This window comes from Rhamphochromis longiceps, linkage group LG18 (assembly GCF_057381845.1).
Source record: "Rhamphochromis longiceps isolate RC_006_pf linkage group LG18, R_longiceps_female_GT1.1, whole genome shotgun sequence".
NCBI lineage: Eukaryota > Metazoa > Chordata > Actinopteri > Cichliformes > Cichlidae > Rhamphochromis > Rhamphochromis longiceps.
The window spans coordinates 29,961,950-29,981,957 of record NC_140574.1 but is presented as its reverse complement, the minus strand read 5'-3'; the positions used below and the strand labels follow the sequence as shown (position 1 = coordinate 29,981,957).

The window sequence follows — 20,008 nt, the reverse complement described above, 5'->3', positions numbered from 1 at the left end:
TTGGAGCTATTTATTAACAAAAACACTGAGTCAACCATTTAACTGTATTTTATATATCCTATCTGTTCAAGTTGAAGTTTAATGGATGAAAGAGAAAATTAGCTAGAAGAGGTGGATATCGTTAAGTTGAAAGTTATGGATAAAAGTGAACCCAATTTACAATTTGACTGACACTAGTGATTTTCATTAACCTCCAGACATGTCTGTTTGTGTGCCCCCTGACACATGCAAACTATGTTTTTTTCATTCTTTGTAATTATTTCAATTAAATTTCTCACAAGAGCCACAGTATACGTACATTAAAGTGTCAGAGGATAAAGAGTCTAAATGACCATATTTTGTCAATCTAAGGAGTATAATGCACATCAACATTAACATTAATTCTGTATTCAGTAATTGTGTAGGCTGTTTAAACCTATTTAAAATGCGATAAATCGAGTGCTGTTGACATCAAGCTGTAACGTCTTTGGATAAAAAATGAAACCAAGTTCTTCTAATGCTCATTTGAGGCTGGCTCCAAAAGCAAGTCAGTCCCCATAGACTCTCTTTGTAAGATGGCCAACTAAATAGCATTATAAGGCATGTTTACAGCCTAGTTAAACTAATTGTTTTGGATAGTTTATGTCTAACGACTGTACAGAGGGTGATTTGTTTTCAATAACTCATGCATCATCGATACTGGTAAGACATAAAATCTAAAAGTGTGGCTGCTTTAATCGACAGGACCCTGTAGCTGATTGCTGTCTGTTAGGCCTCACCCCTGCAAATTTTGGCTCATCAGACTGGACATGTTGACTGTGTTTGTACTGTTGGGTATTTTTTAATGCCGTTATAAGAAAAATAATCAGGCTTGCTGAGAATGGAACAGAGCTGGTGAGTATAGGATTAGACTGTTAGCACTCATTAGCAGATATTCATCAGATCGCTAACAAAGCTTGTCATCTGGCAAATATGCATGTCAACCTTTCATCTAGATATGGTCACATCTGATTCCTAAAAAACAATATTGTCATGGTTCTTTTCCAAATGCTAACTTTACAGTCCAAACTCCACGGTGGCTATGTCTATCATTTATAAACAGTCTATGGTTGATACAGGAGCTGGGAGCTCATTGAGTAGGACACAATATGTCCAATATACGGTACTGTGCAAAGGTTTTGAACCACCCCTCAATTCATTACAGTTTCCTTCCAAGAAGCCAGAGTTTCATGTTATTTTTAAAAAGTGGTTTTAACCCTTTCATGCATGAATTATGACAACCTCAATCAGGATTTTTTTTCTTAAGTATTTTTATTCTTTAGGCATGAAAAGATGAATAAAGAAAAAAATCCTGATTGAGGTTGTCATAATTCATGCATGACAGTGTTAAATAACAATAATTACAGTGAAACACTTTATACACCTATAGTAGCATTAAACGACCAGTGGGTGGCAGGGTATGAAGCGTCACATCAGTCCAATGTAGTGGTTTATGTGCAAGTATGCCATCAACACTGACGCAAATACAAGAAAACACCCTTTGAATAGCTGTCCACTGTAGTGACCACTATGAGTGAAACGGTCAAGGAAATAGTTGTGTAGGCTTTCTGAATGTCTTTCAATTTTTTTTCTTTGGACATTGGTTGCGTTTTCACCAATTTTTTAGTCTGGTCCGTGTTTTCAAAGAATTTTTTTTAGGTCACCTAACACTGACCTATGATTATTTAAGAATAAATATGGAACCTAACTCAAAGGATGGACCAGTGTTGTTTCCATGGCGATCCAGGGTGGCTGTAAATAAGCCTTTCCTAAGGAAAGGCAATGGGAAGAAAACTTTAAGGAATGCCAAATTCCATGAGAACTGTCCACTAATCAGACCATATTTAAATTACCTGTCTAATATTTTGTAGGTCCCCACCATTCCAGGATATGAACAGAGAACCTCTGACACCAGGGCGTTGGCAGCTGACCTTCTGAGTTCTGTGGGTTTTAGAGTGGGACCTCCATGGATCTGGTTTCTTCTTGCACGTCGCATACAAACTTGATCAGACTGGGATCTGGGAATGTTGGAGGCCTTGGGCTGTTACTGGTGTTCTAATACAATAACTGTTTGTGAAAATTGCCATTAATAACAGCATAGCAGGGACGTTTTCCTGCTGGGAACGACTGCTGCTGTTGAGTGGATGGCACCTGTCAGAGGAGCAGAACAAATTGATTTACATTATTTACCTGTCAGTAGCTTTAGTTGTTTGTATTGTGCCACAGTACAAGACAGCAGACTGCAAAATGCTGCAAAATAGAATGTAACCTGTGCTCAAAATCATCCTCTGCCACACAGCTGGTAATGAACTGTGTCTGCAGTATGACTGAGTAGTGTGGTTTTTCAGGATATTGAGAGGCTGGCGGTTCAGCTTGGATTCTCTTGCCCTTGGCCAGATCGAAATAGGACTTTTTCAACTCAGAATCTCATTCCTGTCGTCGTCACAGCCGGAAATATATGATGAGCGTCTCTTTCTCAGCAGTAGACCATGGATGATCACATTTTACACGCCCGTAACCTTTCACAATAAAAGACGAGGCCGCTGTCCGTGGTGCTGAAACCACTCTGCTTCCCTCCCTGCTAATGTGTTGTTTCACAGTAACGTGGCGCTTTTTCTTTAGCGTCCTTCCTGCTGCTGTGGAACTGTCACTTAAAAATAACTGTAACAAAAGGTTGACGGCGGCAAGAGGATCACCTAGTGTGTTATGAAAGTGAATAAATGAGAGTAAAAGGAGTGAGGGATCTCCATCTCTATTGCTCTCTCACTCATGCACACAGAGCGAGAAGGAGAGAGAGAGAGAGAGAAGGGGGAGGGAGTCCGTTCAAGCAGAGATAATTAGAAGAGTGGGTCACTATTGGAAGAAAGCAACCGATAAAGTCAGGGGGAAAGGGGGAATACGAATCAAAGCCGCATAATAATATGAGAGGAGGGAGACAAGAGTCTTAAGTCTTAATGGAGCATCATCAGCACTGAAGTCCAGCCCTGGCAGACGCGAGCAGTTTCCTCCGGCTCGCAGCGTCCAATTACAGCGGAGCAGCTCAGCCTGTGTGGACTCCTCAGCGCTGCCCAGCCAGGAGCGAGCAGGGCAGAGGGAGGGAAACAATGTTCCGACGCTTTCCCCTGCTGTGATTTCAAGTGGAATTCCTCTTTTTGTTTTTAAATTATTGTTATTATTGTTAAAAATTCTTATTATAGTTTTTCTTTCAAGTCGCCCGACCGCTGCTGCCGAGACCAAGTCCGTGCACGCAAAGAAAAGGGTAGGTTTTAAATGCGCTTTCCTTTCCTTTCTCGCCTGGGATAGTGAGACTGAGGTATCTCATACTGCCGGTTGTTAGCGACCCCGTTTGACGTTTGATTTAAATCCACATTGGTTGATTTTGTTTGTTTGTTTGTTTGTTTGTTTTTTCCTTTTCTGTGTTGAAGTAACAGAAAACTGTGCAGCCCACTCACACAGATACCAGAAAGGGAGTAAAACAGAAGAGGTGGCTTGTTTTGGGAAATGTTATTATTATCATCTCATAGTTGAAGCTGGGGAGAACACCATTTTTAATATTTTTATTCCTTTTTGGGGATTTTGCTGTTGTTGTTTTTCCCCCTGTCTGTGAGTACGTGTTACTTAAACTTATAGGTGACATATAACCGTTCCTAGAATATGTTAATTGAAGTGAAAAAAAAAATAAGACCCTTTCGTTTCTGTATAGTGTTAATACTACAGCAGTATCTAACCTGGTCTTTGTATTATTTTTGTGAGTGTGTGTGTGTGTGTGTGTGTGTGGGGGGGGGGGGGGGGGGGGGGGGGGGGGGGTGTAGTAACACGCCCTACAGACTTCAAATTCAGCAGCCTAGTGTAAAGTCCTGACATGGAAAGTCTGTCTAACTGTGTGTGTGCTAAATCACTTGTTATTGCTGTGTATGCTTGTGTAGTTCAAATCAATCTGGTGCATCTGCTCACTTCTCCTTGCAAGATGCCAGATTTTTGTTTGTTTGTCTTTTTTGTTACAATGATTGTACATGAGACGGACAAAAAATGTAAATACCTCCCGGTATACAACACATATAACACACATATCGAGTACAAATACTGCAAGTCCAATTACGTACTGACACACGCATCACTCAAAACTCACCTTTGTATACATGACTACTATAACAGGGTTATTGCATTGCACAGCATTATACTTTGCAGGTGTACCTAACAAATGGGCCAGTGAGTGCACATAAATAAATAATGACCTATACAGCTCAACAGCAGCACAAAAGGCAGCCGCCATGAAACAGAATCAACACCTGTCAAAGAGAAAAGAAAAGAAAAAAACTTGAGGAATGATGAGCGTCACATATTCTGGGTTCCGCTGCAGAGCGGTTGTATCTCACTGCACTGGGTCTGCCGGATAAACTGGGTCATCACTGTTTGACCAGCTGTCAAAGGTTCTTGCTGTTTGTCTTGACACAGAACTCCAGGCGTGATTAATTAGCAATCCGGTCACAGCAGTGATTTGGAACTTTGTACTTTGTGTCCTCATGTGTCAGCGCTACGATGCTTAAACAGTTCTCTTAGACTGTAGAATACCTTTCAGACAACTTACACTAATGTCACTGCAGACAGAGCTGCAGCATATCCAGATTATCTGACGAGCTGCTGCTGCTATTGGAGATATTTTAAAGTGAGGGACCAAGAGTGATATATGATTAGCATGCAGTAGTGTAACCCTACAGGAAGACCACCCTGCTTTCTTATTTGGAATTTTAGACGTCTCTCTTCCCTAATGTCAAGAGTTGTAATGTGCTTGCCTCTGCTTAATTGCTATTCTGCACATGAAGCGGTGTGGAGCCAAACAGCAACCCCCCCCCCCCCCCCCCCCCCACCCTAGATAGGACCTCGTTTGTTTAACTCTGAGGGTGGGGAATCTGTCTTCCGTGGACATATCCATACAGACAAGTTGACTTCTTACGGCTGCAGAGATGTTTAATTTTTCATTGGCTACTGTCTGCCAGACAATGATGACTGAAATGTCTCATGGCTGTAATTGTATAGTACCCTCAATTCTGGCCTGACTTGATACGGGCAGATGGCAAAGATCAGCTGAAATAAGAAATTCATGAGAAAAAAAAAGAAGCAGATTCTGTTAAAGTTTCATTAATTCCTGCCTGTATGCCAGACTGTACAGATAACCACAGTATAGGCTAGGTGTCAGAGTGCAATTTGACACACACCTGACATCCATTACTTGGAGTCAGCAGATGCTGTCACTTCCATGGCAACAAAGAAACATAATTTATGAGGATTCAGTGGCTCCTACCGCAGACAACCACTGCACACCCAAGTATTACAGAAGTGCAATATAGATGGATGATAAGCAATCATTATCGGAGCATTTCATTTCATTTCTGGACACATACGCTTTCACACACAGTTTCACTGCTGCTTGAGTAATACCTGCACTTTCAACTCGACTGCTATAAACAATATTTACAATTCAGATTCGTCCATCCAGAACAATGGGGGAGGGGGTGGGGGGGCAGCCGCTTAAAAGAAAACAGTCGCATAGAAAAAGAAAATCCATTCAAGTTAATGCTTCTGTCAAATCCAGGGAAATATAAGAATGGAAGGGATTGTTCTGCTTTGCCATACAGGATGATCTGTCTTCCCAGCATTTGCCTTCAAACTTGTCTGATCTCATCCATCCTTAAACCTTCAAACGTGAGTGGTGTTTGTCAGTGTCGTACTGGGCACAGCAGAAAAACAAGAGGTTTGAAGCCCGACTGATGAAAACGGACCAAAATGTATATAAATATTAAAATAAATCAATCAGTCAAACTGCTTATTTTAATCTGGGGCAAATTAGGCAGCCTGTCAGATGCGGCTACTGTGAGAGAAACGGCTAGGACTGATCGCATCCACCAAGCTTGACAATTAGAATGGACAGTGTGCGACAGAGAGAGGCTGGAGGAAAATGTCTGTGAAAATGGAAAAAAGTTGTGAGAGAGCACATGCGTATGTGTGACGTTGTGTTCGAAAAGGTGACACAGCCTGCTGCCAGCAGTGTTTACTAAGTGAGTAATTGAGGCACGCATACACAAACACACAATTGGCTCATTTATGTTTATTGTTCTCTCAAAATTTGCACTTAACTATAATTTCTTCAGGCAGGAAGACTGACACCATGCTGTAAAGATGAAGTTAGAGCCAAAGTTAGTTTGGCTTATCATAAGGACTGGATACAAGAAACAGCTCGCTCTAAGTACCCACTCAGTTTTGGCCGCTCAGCACATTTAGGAATGCAGATATGATCAAGACGATCTGCTGAAGTTCAAGCCGAGCATTAGAGTGGGGAAGAGGGGTGATTTAAGTGACCATTATAGTGGTGTTGTGAAAGCCACGGGGGCTGGTCTGAGTACTTTAGAAACTGCTGAGATTTTCCTGCACAACCATCTCTAGGGTTTACACAGAACGGTCGAACAAAGAGAAAATATCCAGCGAGTGGCAATTCGCTGAACCAAAATGTCTTGTTGAAACCGGAGGTCAGAGGAGAATGGCCAGACTGCTTGGAGCAGACAGGAAGGCAACAGCAACTCAAATAACCACCTGTAACAACTAAGGTGGCAGAAGAGCATCTCTGAAGCCACAACTTGAAGCAGCGGGGCTAGAGCAGTAGAGGATCACTCCAGGTGCCACTCCTGTGAGCTGACAACAGGAAACTGAGGCTACTATTCGCATGGGGCCACTGAAAGTAAACAACAGAAGATTGGAAAAATGTTGCCAGATCTGATGAGTCTGTTTCTCATCCAGATGGTAGGGTCAGAACTGGGCATAAACAAAGTGAAAGCATGGATCGATCCTCCCTTATGTTAATGATTCAGGCTGCTGCTGCTGCTGTAATGCTGTTGAGCATATTTTCTTGGCACACTTTGAACATTATTTAAACACCGTAACCTACCCGAGTATTGACCACAGTGTACCCATCTCCTGATGGCTGCTTCCAGCAGGATAACACATCGTGTCATAAAGCTCAGATCATCTTATACCGAATGGTTTCTTGAACATGACAATGAGGTCAGATGGTCTCTACAATCCCCAGATGTGGTGGAAGAGGGGATTTGCATAATGGATATGCAGCTGACAAATCTGCAGCAACTGTGTGATGCTATTACATCAATGTGGACCAAAATCTCTGGGGAATGTTGAATCTGTGCCATAAATGATAAAGGCGGCTGTGATACAGTTGCTGCACTTGTCTAATCATTGTAGCTTAAACCAAAGCAGGTGCCGACTCCTAACCTAAAAGCTAGTCAACTCAAAGTGAAAACAAAGCTCAGCTGTTAGTGAAAAAAGAACACGAAACATGGCGTTCAGGTTAACAGTGTGGTGATTTATGTCACTGACAGCCCACCTGTTTTTTTAAAAACAAGTATTAAGGCCGTCTAGACAACGTCCATCTGCTTACACACACATATACTAATGTTGGTTATTACAAAGTGCTGTAACTTTGGAGCTTGTTAGAAAATTTGTAAGAGATTTAAACATGGTGTTCACTGTTTGTGCAGCGTCTACAAGCAAGTGTCTCCACATTTGTATTTTGCTTGTTTACATTTTTGTATTTTGCACAACTCTGTTGCTTGTGAAGCTCGCACACAAGAATTTCACTCACATGTGCTGTACCAATGTACCTGCACATGTGATGTGACAATAAAAGTGATTTGATTTGATTTGATTTGATTTTGAATCGGAAGAAACGGAAGACAATGGGCCAAAGTTTTGCTAACTGAAACTGTCTGCATTGTATTTGTGGTCTGAATCTGACTTAACCAATCATGTTTGAGCAGGTAATCCATCACCAATCCATCAAATAGCAAGCATAGACCTGGATATACTGATATCGTGGCTAAAGCAGAAGATCTGGAAATTTGGCTCCTCCTCCCAGAGGCTAGTTAGTGAGGTTCCCAGACTGATGTATGTGTGTTTGCCTCTTATTATAATCATGTAGTCTGTTAGTAAGTGGGCAGCAGTTTCATGCTCTGTATTCTTTTATAAAAGGTTCTTGGTTAGTGAAAATGAAATGCTTTTGCTTTGCATTAAATCCATCCATGGTCAGTATACAGTATATAGTGGACTGTGTACAGCACCTTCATGGTGGTACAAATACAATGACTGATTTATTACTTTGTCTGGTTTCCTTTGAATTGTTAGCTGTGTGTACTTTGTCAGTTAGGGTCGCACTCTACACCTGTTGTCTGAGTACAATTTAATTGTCTAAAATAGCAAAACAGAAGCAAAAGCACACCCTAGAAAAAAGGTTTAAAATGCATTTTAAAAAACTATGAATTTAAACTTGTTACATTTTTGGCCACATTAGTTTGTTCTATTCATATATAATAAGATATACATGTGATATAGCAGCAGCCTTATTTTTATGTCAGACATTTTCTGACACACTGCTTTTGCAGTGTTGCTTGTATTTCATCATACTAACCAGATTTGGGGGAGAAAAAAACGAAAAAGAAGGCATGGAGCAACAGAAAACAAGTCGCAAGGCTAAAACGGGTCGAAAACCTTCTCCTGAGCTGTGAGCAATTATGACGTGATGTTTCAGCCACCCTTCCCGGACCACGAAGGCATAAAAATAAATCTTATGTAGAAAATGGAATGGAATATTGATTATGCAGCGCTGCAGTCGCCGCTGTGCTTTTAGTTCTCAATTATCAGTCGCAAATCAAACTGACTTGCAAGGATTCCAGCACACAGACTTGTTGAGCCTGCGAGAGACACCGTACGCTGATATTTCTAAATTGCTCCGCTCATGGTTGCAGTTTCAGCCAGAGCAGCAGCCTGTATAAAGCGTCGCATGAACCTCAAAACAAAATCAGAGTTTGTGGGTTTATTCGAGGCTCCGTGCAGAATATGTCAATACCTTCAGAGTCTATCTGCTTGCCAGCTTACATTAGCAACAACAGCCTCCACGTCACAGACAGACGTGTCACAGCAGTTTATCATGTGAACTCTTAAATAGCAAAGATTTATCGAGTTTGTCTTAGTACGCGGAGAGGGAGTGAAGGTTTTAGAGTAAATGCTCCTCTGGGAGTGGTGGCGGAGTGCTGCTGCTGCTCAGAGGGTGATTTGGCTCGAGGCAACCTGACAGTGAGCTAGACACACACAGACAGGCACACACACACACACAAGTAACCCAGCAATAAGCAACATGCAGTCATTTACTCTGTTTCTCCTCAACACAGACATTCACAAATGCCAGCTCCCCTCCCCACTGCTTTCACGGTGAAAATCAATGGTTGCAGAGCCCAACTGGACGGAGTAATAGTGGAAAAATAAAGAAATCAATGCAGACTTATTAACTGAGCAGAGCTTCCTTTACCGCTGACACAAAAATATGTGAGTGTTTGACTTGTCTGTGTCTGTGAATGATGATAGCTGCTGCTGGTTGTAGACAAGATGTGCGAGCACATAAGCATATGAGCGTCTTCCTCTATGTGTGTGTGCGTCTGCCAGTCAAGAGTGTGTGTCCCTGAACGTTGGTGGCTGGTGCTTGTATATGAGTGTTGTATTGTAGGCGTGCTTTGCATGTTCATGAGCGCTCCTGTGTGTGTTTGTGCATTTTGGTGCGCACCAACAAGACTCTCTCTCAAAGTCAGTGTGTTACTCTTGGGTTAGTGCCACAGTGCACTGCCGGAGCCTTGGCCCTCGGTTTATTTGTGGACAAAAGGATGCTCGGAGACAAATGATTTAGCACCTGTCAGTCAGAGCTGAAGGACAGGCGATGAGAAAAGAGAGAGGTCAGAGACTATGGAAAGGGAAAATGATGGCGGCTTTTCAAGGAAACTGTGAAGGGAACAAGGAGAGAAAGAGGGAGGGAAAAGTTGAAGCTGGAAAAAGAGAAAGAGATTCAGAACCAAAAAAAGAGAGTGAGAGAGAGAATTTACAATTTAGCTCTGGGTCATCACATAGCTCAAGTGCCTGTGAGCAATTTTCCCCTGGAAATGACAGCTTCTATTTCTGCAGAGTTGTTTGCCTAACAGCAGCTCACAGGAACTGTGGCTGGCCTTCAGGCCCTGCAAGCAGAAACTTCCCTGATTGCGAGAGTTACCATAACAACGGATGAGGCCGACCTGCACCGATGGCAACGCGGGAATGTGAACTTTGATTCCCGCCTCCAGCACTCTGGCTAGTCTGCTGCACCTCTGACATATCAACACCTACCCTTCTTGGCAAAAACAAGAGCGAGCTGTCGGCGCTGTGAGTGTTTGGTCAGCCAGAATGTAACTGTTCACCAGTGGGTGATGATTTTGTTTGCAGAAACAGATCACTGTGTCAAGAGCAAAAGAGACATTTGTAATTCAGAAATGCCCAAATAAACAAGTCCAGTGCAAAATAATGTTTGCAGAGATGTGCGTGGGCGGACGTTAGGAGCTGCTGGTGAATGCTGAGCAGGGCTTTGTGTGATGCCAGGTTTATTAGATTTCCTTTGGCATTTGTTGACTGACATCTGCCCTGGCAGGTCTCTGTGGCCGCTCTCTCCCTGACTCTTGGCTCGCTCTACAAACCAACAAGCCTTAATCATCTTATGTACACTTTCCCACGTGGTCAATAAAGATATATTGCTGACCTCGTTTTTTTTTTATGCCGAACAAAGCGCCTCCGTCCACAAAAACGTGGACAGCACAGACAGAGGCTTAGCTAACAAGCATCTGATTGTGCAGATTACCGCGTGTTCCGCGAGGGATTACCGAGACAGAAATGAACAAATTGACCTCTTACCACCAAAATCCCACATCAGCAAAACAAAAGATAAGAGTCAAGTCTCTGCTGAATCTAGAAAAAGTGGAGTATACATTGTACTGCAAAACAAGTGTCAGCAGCATTATTTAAAGAAGCCTGCCCCCGCCCGTTGTGTTATTTTTGTCACTGAGTCCTTTCAGTTTGCAGAACCTGATGACTCCATGGGTACCCTTTGTGTGTGGGCCATCCAGACTCTGTATGCGTGCGGTTTTTAAAAAACTGAGCAGCCCTGGAAGCAAGGAGAGAAATGCACGAGCTGTATTCTGGCAGTGCGTCGTTTGCATTGATGTTGGGCTCATGTTCTAACAACAAATATCTGACTGTGCACCCTGTTCTGAGTGTATTCTTAGCCGAGGGCAGGCGTCTTCCTCTCCGGTTCCCCTTCTGACACTTTTCAAGTTAAGTCAAAGCTATTTAGAAGTCATCTCACTGTGAGAAGTAACAAAGGCTCAATGACAGACCAAGGCCTAATTCAGAATTCAATTTTTGTGCTTTCTCTTCCCAACAATAGAAATACCTAATTTCTCTGCATGCTTGTTTGGCGAGCTCCAGAGAGGAAATGGCATGCTTTTGTTAATAAGTGTTTTTTTGGTGAGAGGAGACGATTGAAAAGCTTATGTAGGTCACATTGTATTAATCAAGCTGGCTACCCTTGCAAATGTGCTCTAAATGAAACACACAATGTTAAAAAAAAAATAATCCAGTTTTATTTCGTATTTGCTTAATACTGCAGCGTGACCGCACTGAGAATTACTTCTCAGCCACTGAAACAGCAATCCCAGTACTTTTACGCTTAGGCATTTCGTCTGGATTATAACGCTGCCTATGGCGTGGACAGGCTTGATATCGGTCCGACAGAAGAGTTCAAACACCCGGCAAATGAAATATTTATCAGTCACAGTTTATGTCAGGCACAGGAACCTTTCATCATTTAGCTTTAATGAGAGCTGTGTGCATTCTGATGATTAATAGACTAAACGATCTTCAGATCGTTCCGAGCAAGATGCAAATACTATCAGTTATCTGTCCGGGAGACTCTTTAAGTAAACTAGGATTTTTCACAAGTTAGACAAGCTTAACGGGGGCCGGGGTACGAGCGAATGTTTTCTAACAATGTGAGATTTTAGATTGGATCAATGAGACATCGTCTTCTCTGCTGGAAGAAGCTGCTCCAGGACGAGGCAGGTGGCACAGTAAAGCACGGTAAATCAACCTGCTGTCACGGGGACAGAATGACAGGCTCAGTGTGACATTTCAGTGCATATTACATCTCCAGCCCTCCGGTATCCTCGTGTGACCTGCTGCAGATTAACTATTTTGAACACTGCCGGCCAGCATTGAGTTTTGATGTGAGCAACCAAGCAGAACAATAAATCCCTTCTGGACCGTATAGATGCAAAAAAAAAAAAGAAAAAAAAAAACAAAACGGGCGGAAAAAAAGAAGTGCATGGATGAGTTGCTCTGCGATGGGTTTATATCAAAGCAAGACGTTGCTGTAAGGTGCAGCGAGCAGCCGATGCTGATGGTTTTGATCAGATGATTAGAGCTGGTTACCACTGGAGAGTTGCTTTGAGGAGGTAAATGTGCTTTCTGAGATTACAGAGTTCAAAACAGAGACCGTGACTCTTTGCTACACATTTGTGTGTGTGCGTGATTGTAAGACAAAGAAAGAGACCGAAAATGAGGGAGAGTGTGTTTGTGCATGCATTAAGCAGACAAGAGAGAGGTCCTTGAGGCAACCTGAACATCTTTTATCACATCTTTAATTAATTGAAGCCTATAATAGAAGCTGCTGCAGTCCCGCAGAATAGACACAGTTGAATGGATAATAGCTGGGGATGAAGAGATACGCTTGTTTTTGCTTGCTTTCTTGTCAATCCTCCCTTGCCATTTCACAGTTATATGCTTTAACAGCACATCTGGAGCTGCTGTCAGTCTCCGCTTTGAGAATAAAGTGCATTAACCAAGAAGAGAGAAATGTTTTCCCCTTTTTTCCCATCTTTTCAGGTTCTGCCTCTGAAGACCTACTGTAAAGCCGTCATGGGCCTCTTGTGGTTCTCCAGACTAATCCTGATCATCCTAGTCCTCATCCCGCAGCCGTCCCTGGGCTGTCCCTCCGGCTGTCGCTGCTACAGCCTCACAGTGGAATGCGGATCTCTCGGGGTCAAAGAAATCCCACAGGGCATCCCGTCTGTCACCGAGGTCAGTTGGACTGTATGTTAGAGCACTAGTTGCCCGTGCCCCCGCCCCATCCAAACACACACACATGCACACCAGAGGTTTTCAGTTGACTTCCTCTCTGATCCATTCTTATTACCCTGAAATGATTGTGGTTAATCAATTCACCGTGACCCTCTTTGATGTAAGCCTGAGGGAAGGGCTGCGCTGTTGGCTGTGTAATTATTCATTCTTGCTCAGAGCGCGACTCTTGCACAGCTCTGATCATCTGTTGCGAAGATGTTTAACATTATGCCGTGGTTTTTTTTCCTCTTGGGTTCAACCCCCCCCCCCCCCCCCCCAACATCACTGCAGCTCATGAATATTAATGTAAAGCATGCCCTGCATAAATTGTTCCATTAACCTCAATCAGCAGGTCTATCTCGTCCATCACACTTTACCTCGTGGCCCCCGTGTTTTCTTCCAAGGAAGCGTCACAGATGAATGCATATTACCAATCAAGCTGCAAAACTGTGCATGCCAGATCCAACGCAGAAAGCACGTCTCATAAAAAAACTCAGTCTAATGTTCTTTTTTGGGGATATGCTGACTTAAAAGACCTGTGATTTCTGACTAAGACACGTGAAACGCAACCAACTACCATTACTACCACAGTGCTCATTCAGGCAGAATATAACCCATGTCCTTCTCAATTTACAGATGGCCCCTAAACACATCACATGCAGGTAATCATATACTGACAACAAGAAGGTTGCACTCGCAGAATGTGCGTGGGTGTCACTGTGCCGGCTCAAAGTGGGGCTCTGCAGAACAGGCAGATTGTTGGCTGCAGCTAAAAGATGTAAATAAAAGATGGACCTAGCCACTGTGACATCACTCATTGTGGAGGCTCAATATGAAGCCTGATTTTGAATGTCTATGTCTTCACCCGGTGTTTTGAAACTGAACGTGTAGGGCAAAGGGGCAGATCTGGTTCAGAAACAGAGGCTCGAAACTTTTCAGTAACATAGTAAAGCATTCCCTCAGCCGTCTCTGGGTTGTCCCTCCGGCTGTCGCTGTTCCAGCCTCACAGTGGAGTGCAGATCTCTCAGGGTCAAAGTTCCGGTTTGTTAAGTCAACACATTTTACTCAATTAAAATCATGTTGTATTCATTATGACTTGAAATTAGTGATGGATCCTATTGGGAGAGTAGGATCGCAGACAAGTGAGCTGATATGAGAACCACTCAGCCAAACCTATCTGAAGCTTACATACTTTGGATGTTATTTGGATTCTCAGCAACACATATGCCAGATTTGAGAAAGATCAGATGAACAATGATTACCGATGATAGGTTTAGAGCATACAGACATCATTAGAATTAGTAAGATTATCATAACTGTGAACTAGTTCATTCTGCGGTATATGGAACACCACACATGACTACATTTAACATGCACAGCCCAGTGAGACAGTGTTTCAAGGTGGATCTGTTTCTGGTTTAATCCATTGTGTGGTTAATTTCTACCCGCTGAGTGCAGCACAGCTATAAGCCACACTCATTTTCTTGTACAAAACAAACCTCAGATGAAACCTCACATCCTATCTTCTGTTTCCCTAATGTAATCAATGTGTGATCACTCTGCTAATTTCATTTACCCTGTCGTCCATAAAGACCATTTTCCTCCAGGACAACGCGATAGTGCAGATCCGTCTTCAGGACCTGACTCGCCTTGGCAGCCTCCATTATCTATACCTGCAGAACAACAGCATCTCAGCCCTGGAGCCCGGGGCTTTTCTCGGGCAGGGGCAGCTGCTGGAGCTGGCCCTTAATGGTAACCTCATCCACCTGGTTACCTCTGATATGTTTCGGGGTCTGGAGCACCTAAGGATCCTGTATCTCGCCGGCAACCAGATCACTCGAGTCCAGGACCACACCTTCAGAGGACTACAGGTTAGGTTGTGTCAGCCCGAATGTATTAGTTGGAAATAATTAATGCAAACTTTGAAATAGGTGTTCTAGGAAACAAATATAGAATGTTTTTACAGAATGATGTCTTCAAATTTAACGCTACGTTCACACTGCAGGCGAAAGCGCATCAAATCTGACTTTTTTGACCCTATGTGACCCATATCCAATCATGGTATGACAGTGTGAACGGCACAAATCCGATATTTTCAAATCCGACCTGGGTCACTTTCGTATGTGGTACTGAATCCGATACATATCTGATGTTTTAGAAAGCGACTGCTGTTTGAATGGTCATGTTGCATTAAATCCAGACGCCAATTATCAGCGCCGGAGAAGCGCTCAAGAAGACATCGCGAACGCTTCCTGGCCATCCAGTGAAACTGTTGGGAAGACAACGTTGGAGAAACGTGAACATTTTATTTGTACTGTATAATCTGCAGATTCTGACAGAAATCTGCAACTATCCTTTGAAGCACCGCTCCTCAAAAAACAGCAATAAGGATAATTATTGGGCCATATGTAAATAACAAAATAACTTTATAACTTAAAGCAAAATTGGGAAACGTAAAGTCCGAAACAAGTCTTTATATTAAGGGCCATCAGTCAAACAATACTGTTTGGTCTGGGTCTAAACAGAGCGAGTTGTGTGTGACGTCTTCTTTTGCACATGCGGGCCGCTTTGAGGGTTAACACTAGAGCGCATTTGCTGTCGCATTTTATTTGTAGTGTGAACAAGCAGACAAAAAAATTGGATTTGATCAAAAAATCAGAATTGAACATTAAGAGCTGCAGTGGGAACGTAGCCTAAGTCTTATTCGTGACTGATGTCTCCTTAATCCCTAGCATGTGGTAATACAGTACAGACTGACTCAGGTGGAGCTGAGACACCCTCCTGTCACTATACTGGATAATTCTATCCCTTATGAACTTGCACATTTTATACTTACCTCTGCTTCCCCTGCTTTGTGCCATTTTTGCTGTCTGCAGCGTCTGCAGGAACTCCACTTGCAAGAAAACAGCATTGAGCTGCTAGCTGAGCAAGCCTTGTCTGGATTGTCGTCTCTGGCCTTGCTGGACCTCAGCAGGAATCACCTCCGCACCCTGGGAGCTTCATCACTCAAACCGCTTGTCAGTCTGCAGGTGCTCCGTGTTACAGGTGGGTAGAATTCCTAGATTATATTAAGTGTTACTATAATATGATAGAATCATCCAACACTGATTTTAATTCAAGGTGCCTTGAAAAACTTCTCTCTTTCCACACTTCCGAATAACTCACACCCCTGCAATAATGTATTTCCAACCACTGAAATTCACACTCTACCAATGAAATTATAACAGCGGGTCACAGCAGGCAGACTTCCGAGAATTAAAACCAGAGGAAAAAGCCAACTAAATTAACAAAACAGCTAATTAATGGGACCTCATGTGGAGGAGCCTGTTTACTCAGATAAAATCTGGTAATCCCTCCTCCCACACTTTTCTAAAGTTGGACTGACCCTTACTGTAACTTCCAAGAAAGCAACAATCCCAACTTCACACTCATTACATTTAATGACAGAGGCATTAATGGATTCAAAGAGTGAACTTCTCTCCAAGTTTGACATTTTTGTCACTGTCTATATGTCCCAAAGAGTGTAAAAAATGTACACAGTCTGTTTTTGTTATTATTTAAACAGCTCTATGATGTCTCTGTGACTATAAACATGAACAATGATTTAGTCTTGATTACTAAGGCCCATGGTCTTGCGGTGGGCTCAAAAGAACTCCACAGCACCACAATATGTTTTTTGTCCTGTCTCACTCCCATTATCCTCAACTGGTCACGGCAGAGCCTGGTTCTGCTGGAAGTTTCTTATGTCCTGGGTTTGAAATCTTGGTAAATCTAAATTGCCCACAGGTGTAAATGTGAGTGCAAATGGTTATCTGTCTCTCTGTGGTAGCCCTGTGACAGGCTGGCAACCCGTCCAGGGTGTACCCCGCCTCTCACTCTACAGCAGCTGGGATAGGTTCCAGCCCCCCTTGACCCTGATTGGATAAGTGGAAGAGAATTGATGGATAGATTAACTGAATTGAATTAGAAAGTTGATATTACATGAACAAAAAAATATATTTAACAAATCCACTTCAGTAGATCATGCAGGTGGCCAGGGTTACTTTCCACCATGCTATCAGATTTATGCTAGGTTAATTTTGACCTTGAAAACTGCGTTCCGTTTATGTCTGTTTCCTTAACTGCTTTCTTTCATTCCCCTATAGAGAACCCATGGCGCTGTGATTGCGCTCTTGGCTGGCTGAAAACCTGGATAAGCGAAGACGGACAGCGTCTCTTGAGTTCTGCAGAGCAGCGTCGGCTAATGTGCTCTGAACCTCCTCGCCTCTCCCACCTCAGCCTGGTGGAGGTACCTCCAAACAGTCTGGTCTGCATCCCTCCAGTAGTGCAGCTCGAGCCAAGCCACCTGACCGTTCGCCTAGGAGAGAGTCTTCGAGTCTCCTGCCAGGCCTCGGGATACCCTCAGCCTCAAGTGACTTGGAAAAAAGCCTCCCATGGTAAACCACAGTTGTCACCTCGAGGCCTGGTTCAAGAGCTGGGACCCAATGGGGAGCTGTTTAGGCCTGGGGCCGGTGGAGCGGTGACAGCCTTACCAAGCAGTGGGGGGATCAAGGTGGGAGGTGTTGGAGCAATCCACGGGCCTGTACGTGGAACTGAGGAAGGTGGTGAGAGGGACAGCTTTGATCCAGACATGGGCAGCGGCATGCTGTTTCTCAGCAATGTCACCGTAGCACATGCTGGGCGCTACGAATGCGAGGCCTGGAACCCTGGTGGTGTGGCTAGGGTTACTTTCCACCTAGCAGTCAACATGTCTTCTTCCTCCTATTCATCTCAGTTTTGGCCTCGTTTGAACACTCACTCCTATGTTTCATCTTCGTCCAACTCCTTTTACCAGCCTGAGGTTGTGGATGTTAGCCAGGAGCCTCTGTATGAGCAAGACAGCATGGACTTTAATGCCCTGGGCCCTGCCACACAGACTGCTATTGCTGTTGGCATCTCCTTGCTGGCACTCACTGCTGTTCTCCTCTTGATTATGATCTACACTCGTCACCAGCAGTATCAGAAAGATGACACTGGCTCCTATTGCACGAGCAAGGAAGAGAGCATCCTCTATGTGAACGACTACTCTGATGGACCCACCACCTTTGCGCAGCTGGAGGAGTACCGCGATGACCATGGCCACGAGATGTACGTACTCAACCGAGCCAAGCCGGTCCTGGGTTCCACTTCGTCTGCATGTCCCATGATGAGCGGGTTTGTCCAACAGAAGGGCATGAAGGAGGCTCTCCTCGATCACGAAATGGTTCAGACTCTGACACGATCGGGGGGATTGGGACTACGCAGAAACCCAGCGGATGGGGGAGAGGGGCCCCTAACAACAGACCCAGAAGAGCTCTTCCTCAGTCAGAGTCTCCTGTTCGGATCACAGGTTGCCTATGAGATCCATTGTTAAGGAGTCATTATTATGCTCTGGCATGAAACAATATGTTGATGGACTTTTAATTAAAGACAATAATGGAAATCACCTTGGTGCAGTGATTTGAAGCATCAGATTATTATCTGGCCTTTTAAAGAGGGGAGATTGTCAGTCAGTAATTTCTGGGGGAGCCTGGTTCACAAGTGGCCTCTGAGAGAGCTTCTTGATTGACTGTATGACACTCGTGATGGGTTAAGAAGACTGACGATTGAAGGGGAAATAACACATGAACCACAGCTTTCTGTCTCAAAATCAACCCTTTAAGGATAACTCTAGGTGGGTAACCTCGTCAGAAAAGTTTAGTTACACTAAAAAGAGGCTGAAACGATGCAGCACACAGTGTCTGCTTTATTCTAATTTCGTTCATTACGCTTTACTTTTCGTGTTTCGTCTATGTTTTGTGTAGTATATTACAAAGTTAATTCTCAGAGTGAAGTACAGTTGTTTTGTGAATCCTGCTACACATCCCATTAGAATTAGGCCTAAAGCTCTTACTGAAACTACATTAACATGCCCATATGTGCGAGTGGGTGTGGGTAGGTGGATTTGTTTATAGAGGTTCATTCTGAATGCAGAAATCTAGTCTTTTTTATGTTTGTATCATAGCATTGTTTTTCTTGATGTTAACATGTTGTGTTGTTTTATACCTGCTGACTGCAACACTAGAACAAGATATTAGCATTTCTAATGTGTGAAGTCGACTCTCTGAAAGAACTCAAGCTTCATTAACGTCAGTCTGTGATTACCATTATGATGTTAATAATGTACATTTTGTCTTTGGTTTCTACATAATAAAATGTATTTTAAAAGAGAAAGTTTTTCCCTTTCCCCTCTTTTTCTGACTCTATAGACCATATTTGAAGTGTGTAGTTTTTCCCTGTGGTCTTCCCTTCATTCTATGAGATGTGAAAAGGGCTTTATAGAGAGACTGTAGATCTGAGTCACAGTGTAGAGGCCAGTCTGCGAGAGGTCAATGGTTCATAAACCATTTATTCTTTCCCTTTTCCGCTAAACACTGCAGATATCAAGTGTCCTTTCACAGCTACTTGTGGACTAAGATAGATGGTTGCAACTGAAAATGTGTTGAAAACCCAAATAATCTCTGCTGCTTTACACCAAGACCCAGAGCTGTATTGATTCTTGTTCAAAAACATGTCGATATTCTTTTTAAACTGGCCTCTCTGTAGGTATTTTAAAGCTGTTTATTACTGAGTATTAAATGTCATGGTTATGCTATGCAGCTTAATAAGGATTACAGCCAAAGGACATGTTTTAAAAATGTAAAGCCTGCTTCTGTCTGCCACTAACACTGAAAGTATCAGCACGATGCCACGGAGCCAAATAAACAAAAGTATTGTATAGTCTGAGAATGCTCTCTTAAATAGTCCAGAACTGGTATATGCACAAGTGAACCATCCTGTGCATGTAGTACATTTTTGTTGCAGTATGTGTTTGCTGAAGGTGGTTTCTATATAGCTATATGATAAAACAAGCAAAACTGCTTCAGAATTGTTTGGTTTCATGAACTTTCTAGACAAGAGC

General features: G+C 43.1%; 1 protein-coding gene across 2 annotated transcripts; it reads left to right on the top strand.

Annotated features, from left to right (window-relative positions):
• The first annotated feature begins 2,954 nt into the window (after positions 1–2,954).
• On the top strand, positions 2,955–19,207 carry lrrc24 (leucine rich repeat containing 24). Of its 2 annotated transcripts, XM_085389267.1 has the most exons (5): positions 2,955–3,277; positions 12,817–13,011; positions 14,643–14,921; positions 15,927–16,095; positions 17,196–19,207. In XM_085389267.1, the coding sequence occupies exons 2-5, from the start codon at positions 12,850–12,852 to the stop codon at positions 18,440–18,442; spliced, it is 1,857 nt and encodes a 618-aa protein (XP_085245393.1). In that variant the 5' UTR covers positions 2,955–3,277; positions 12,817–12,849; the 3' UTR covers positions 18,443–19,207. The 2 variants fall into 2 exon arrangements, with proteins under 2 accessions (XP_085245393.1, XP_085245392.1); XM_085389266.1 differs by lacking the exon at positions 2,955–3,277 and having other exon boundaries at positions 12,772–13,011.
• Positions 19,208–20,008: the final 801 nt, after the last annotated feature.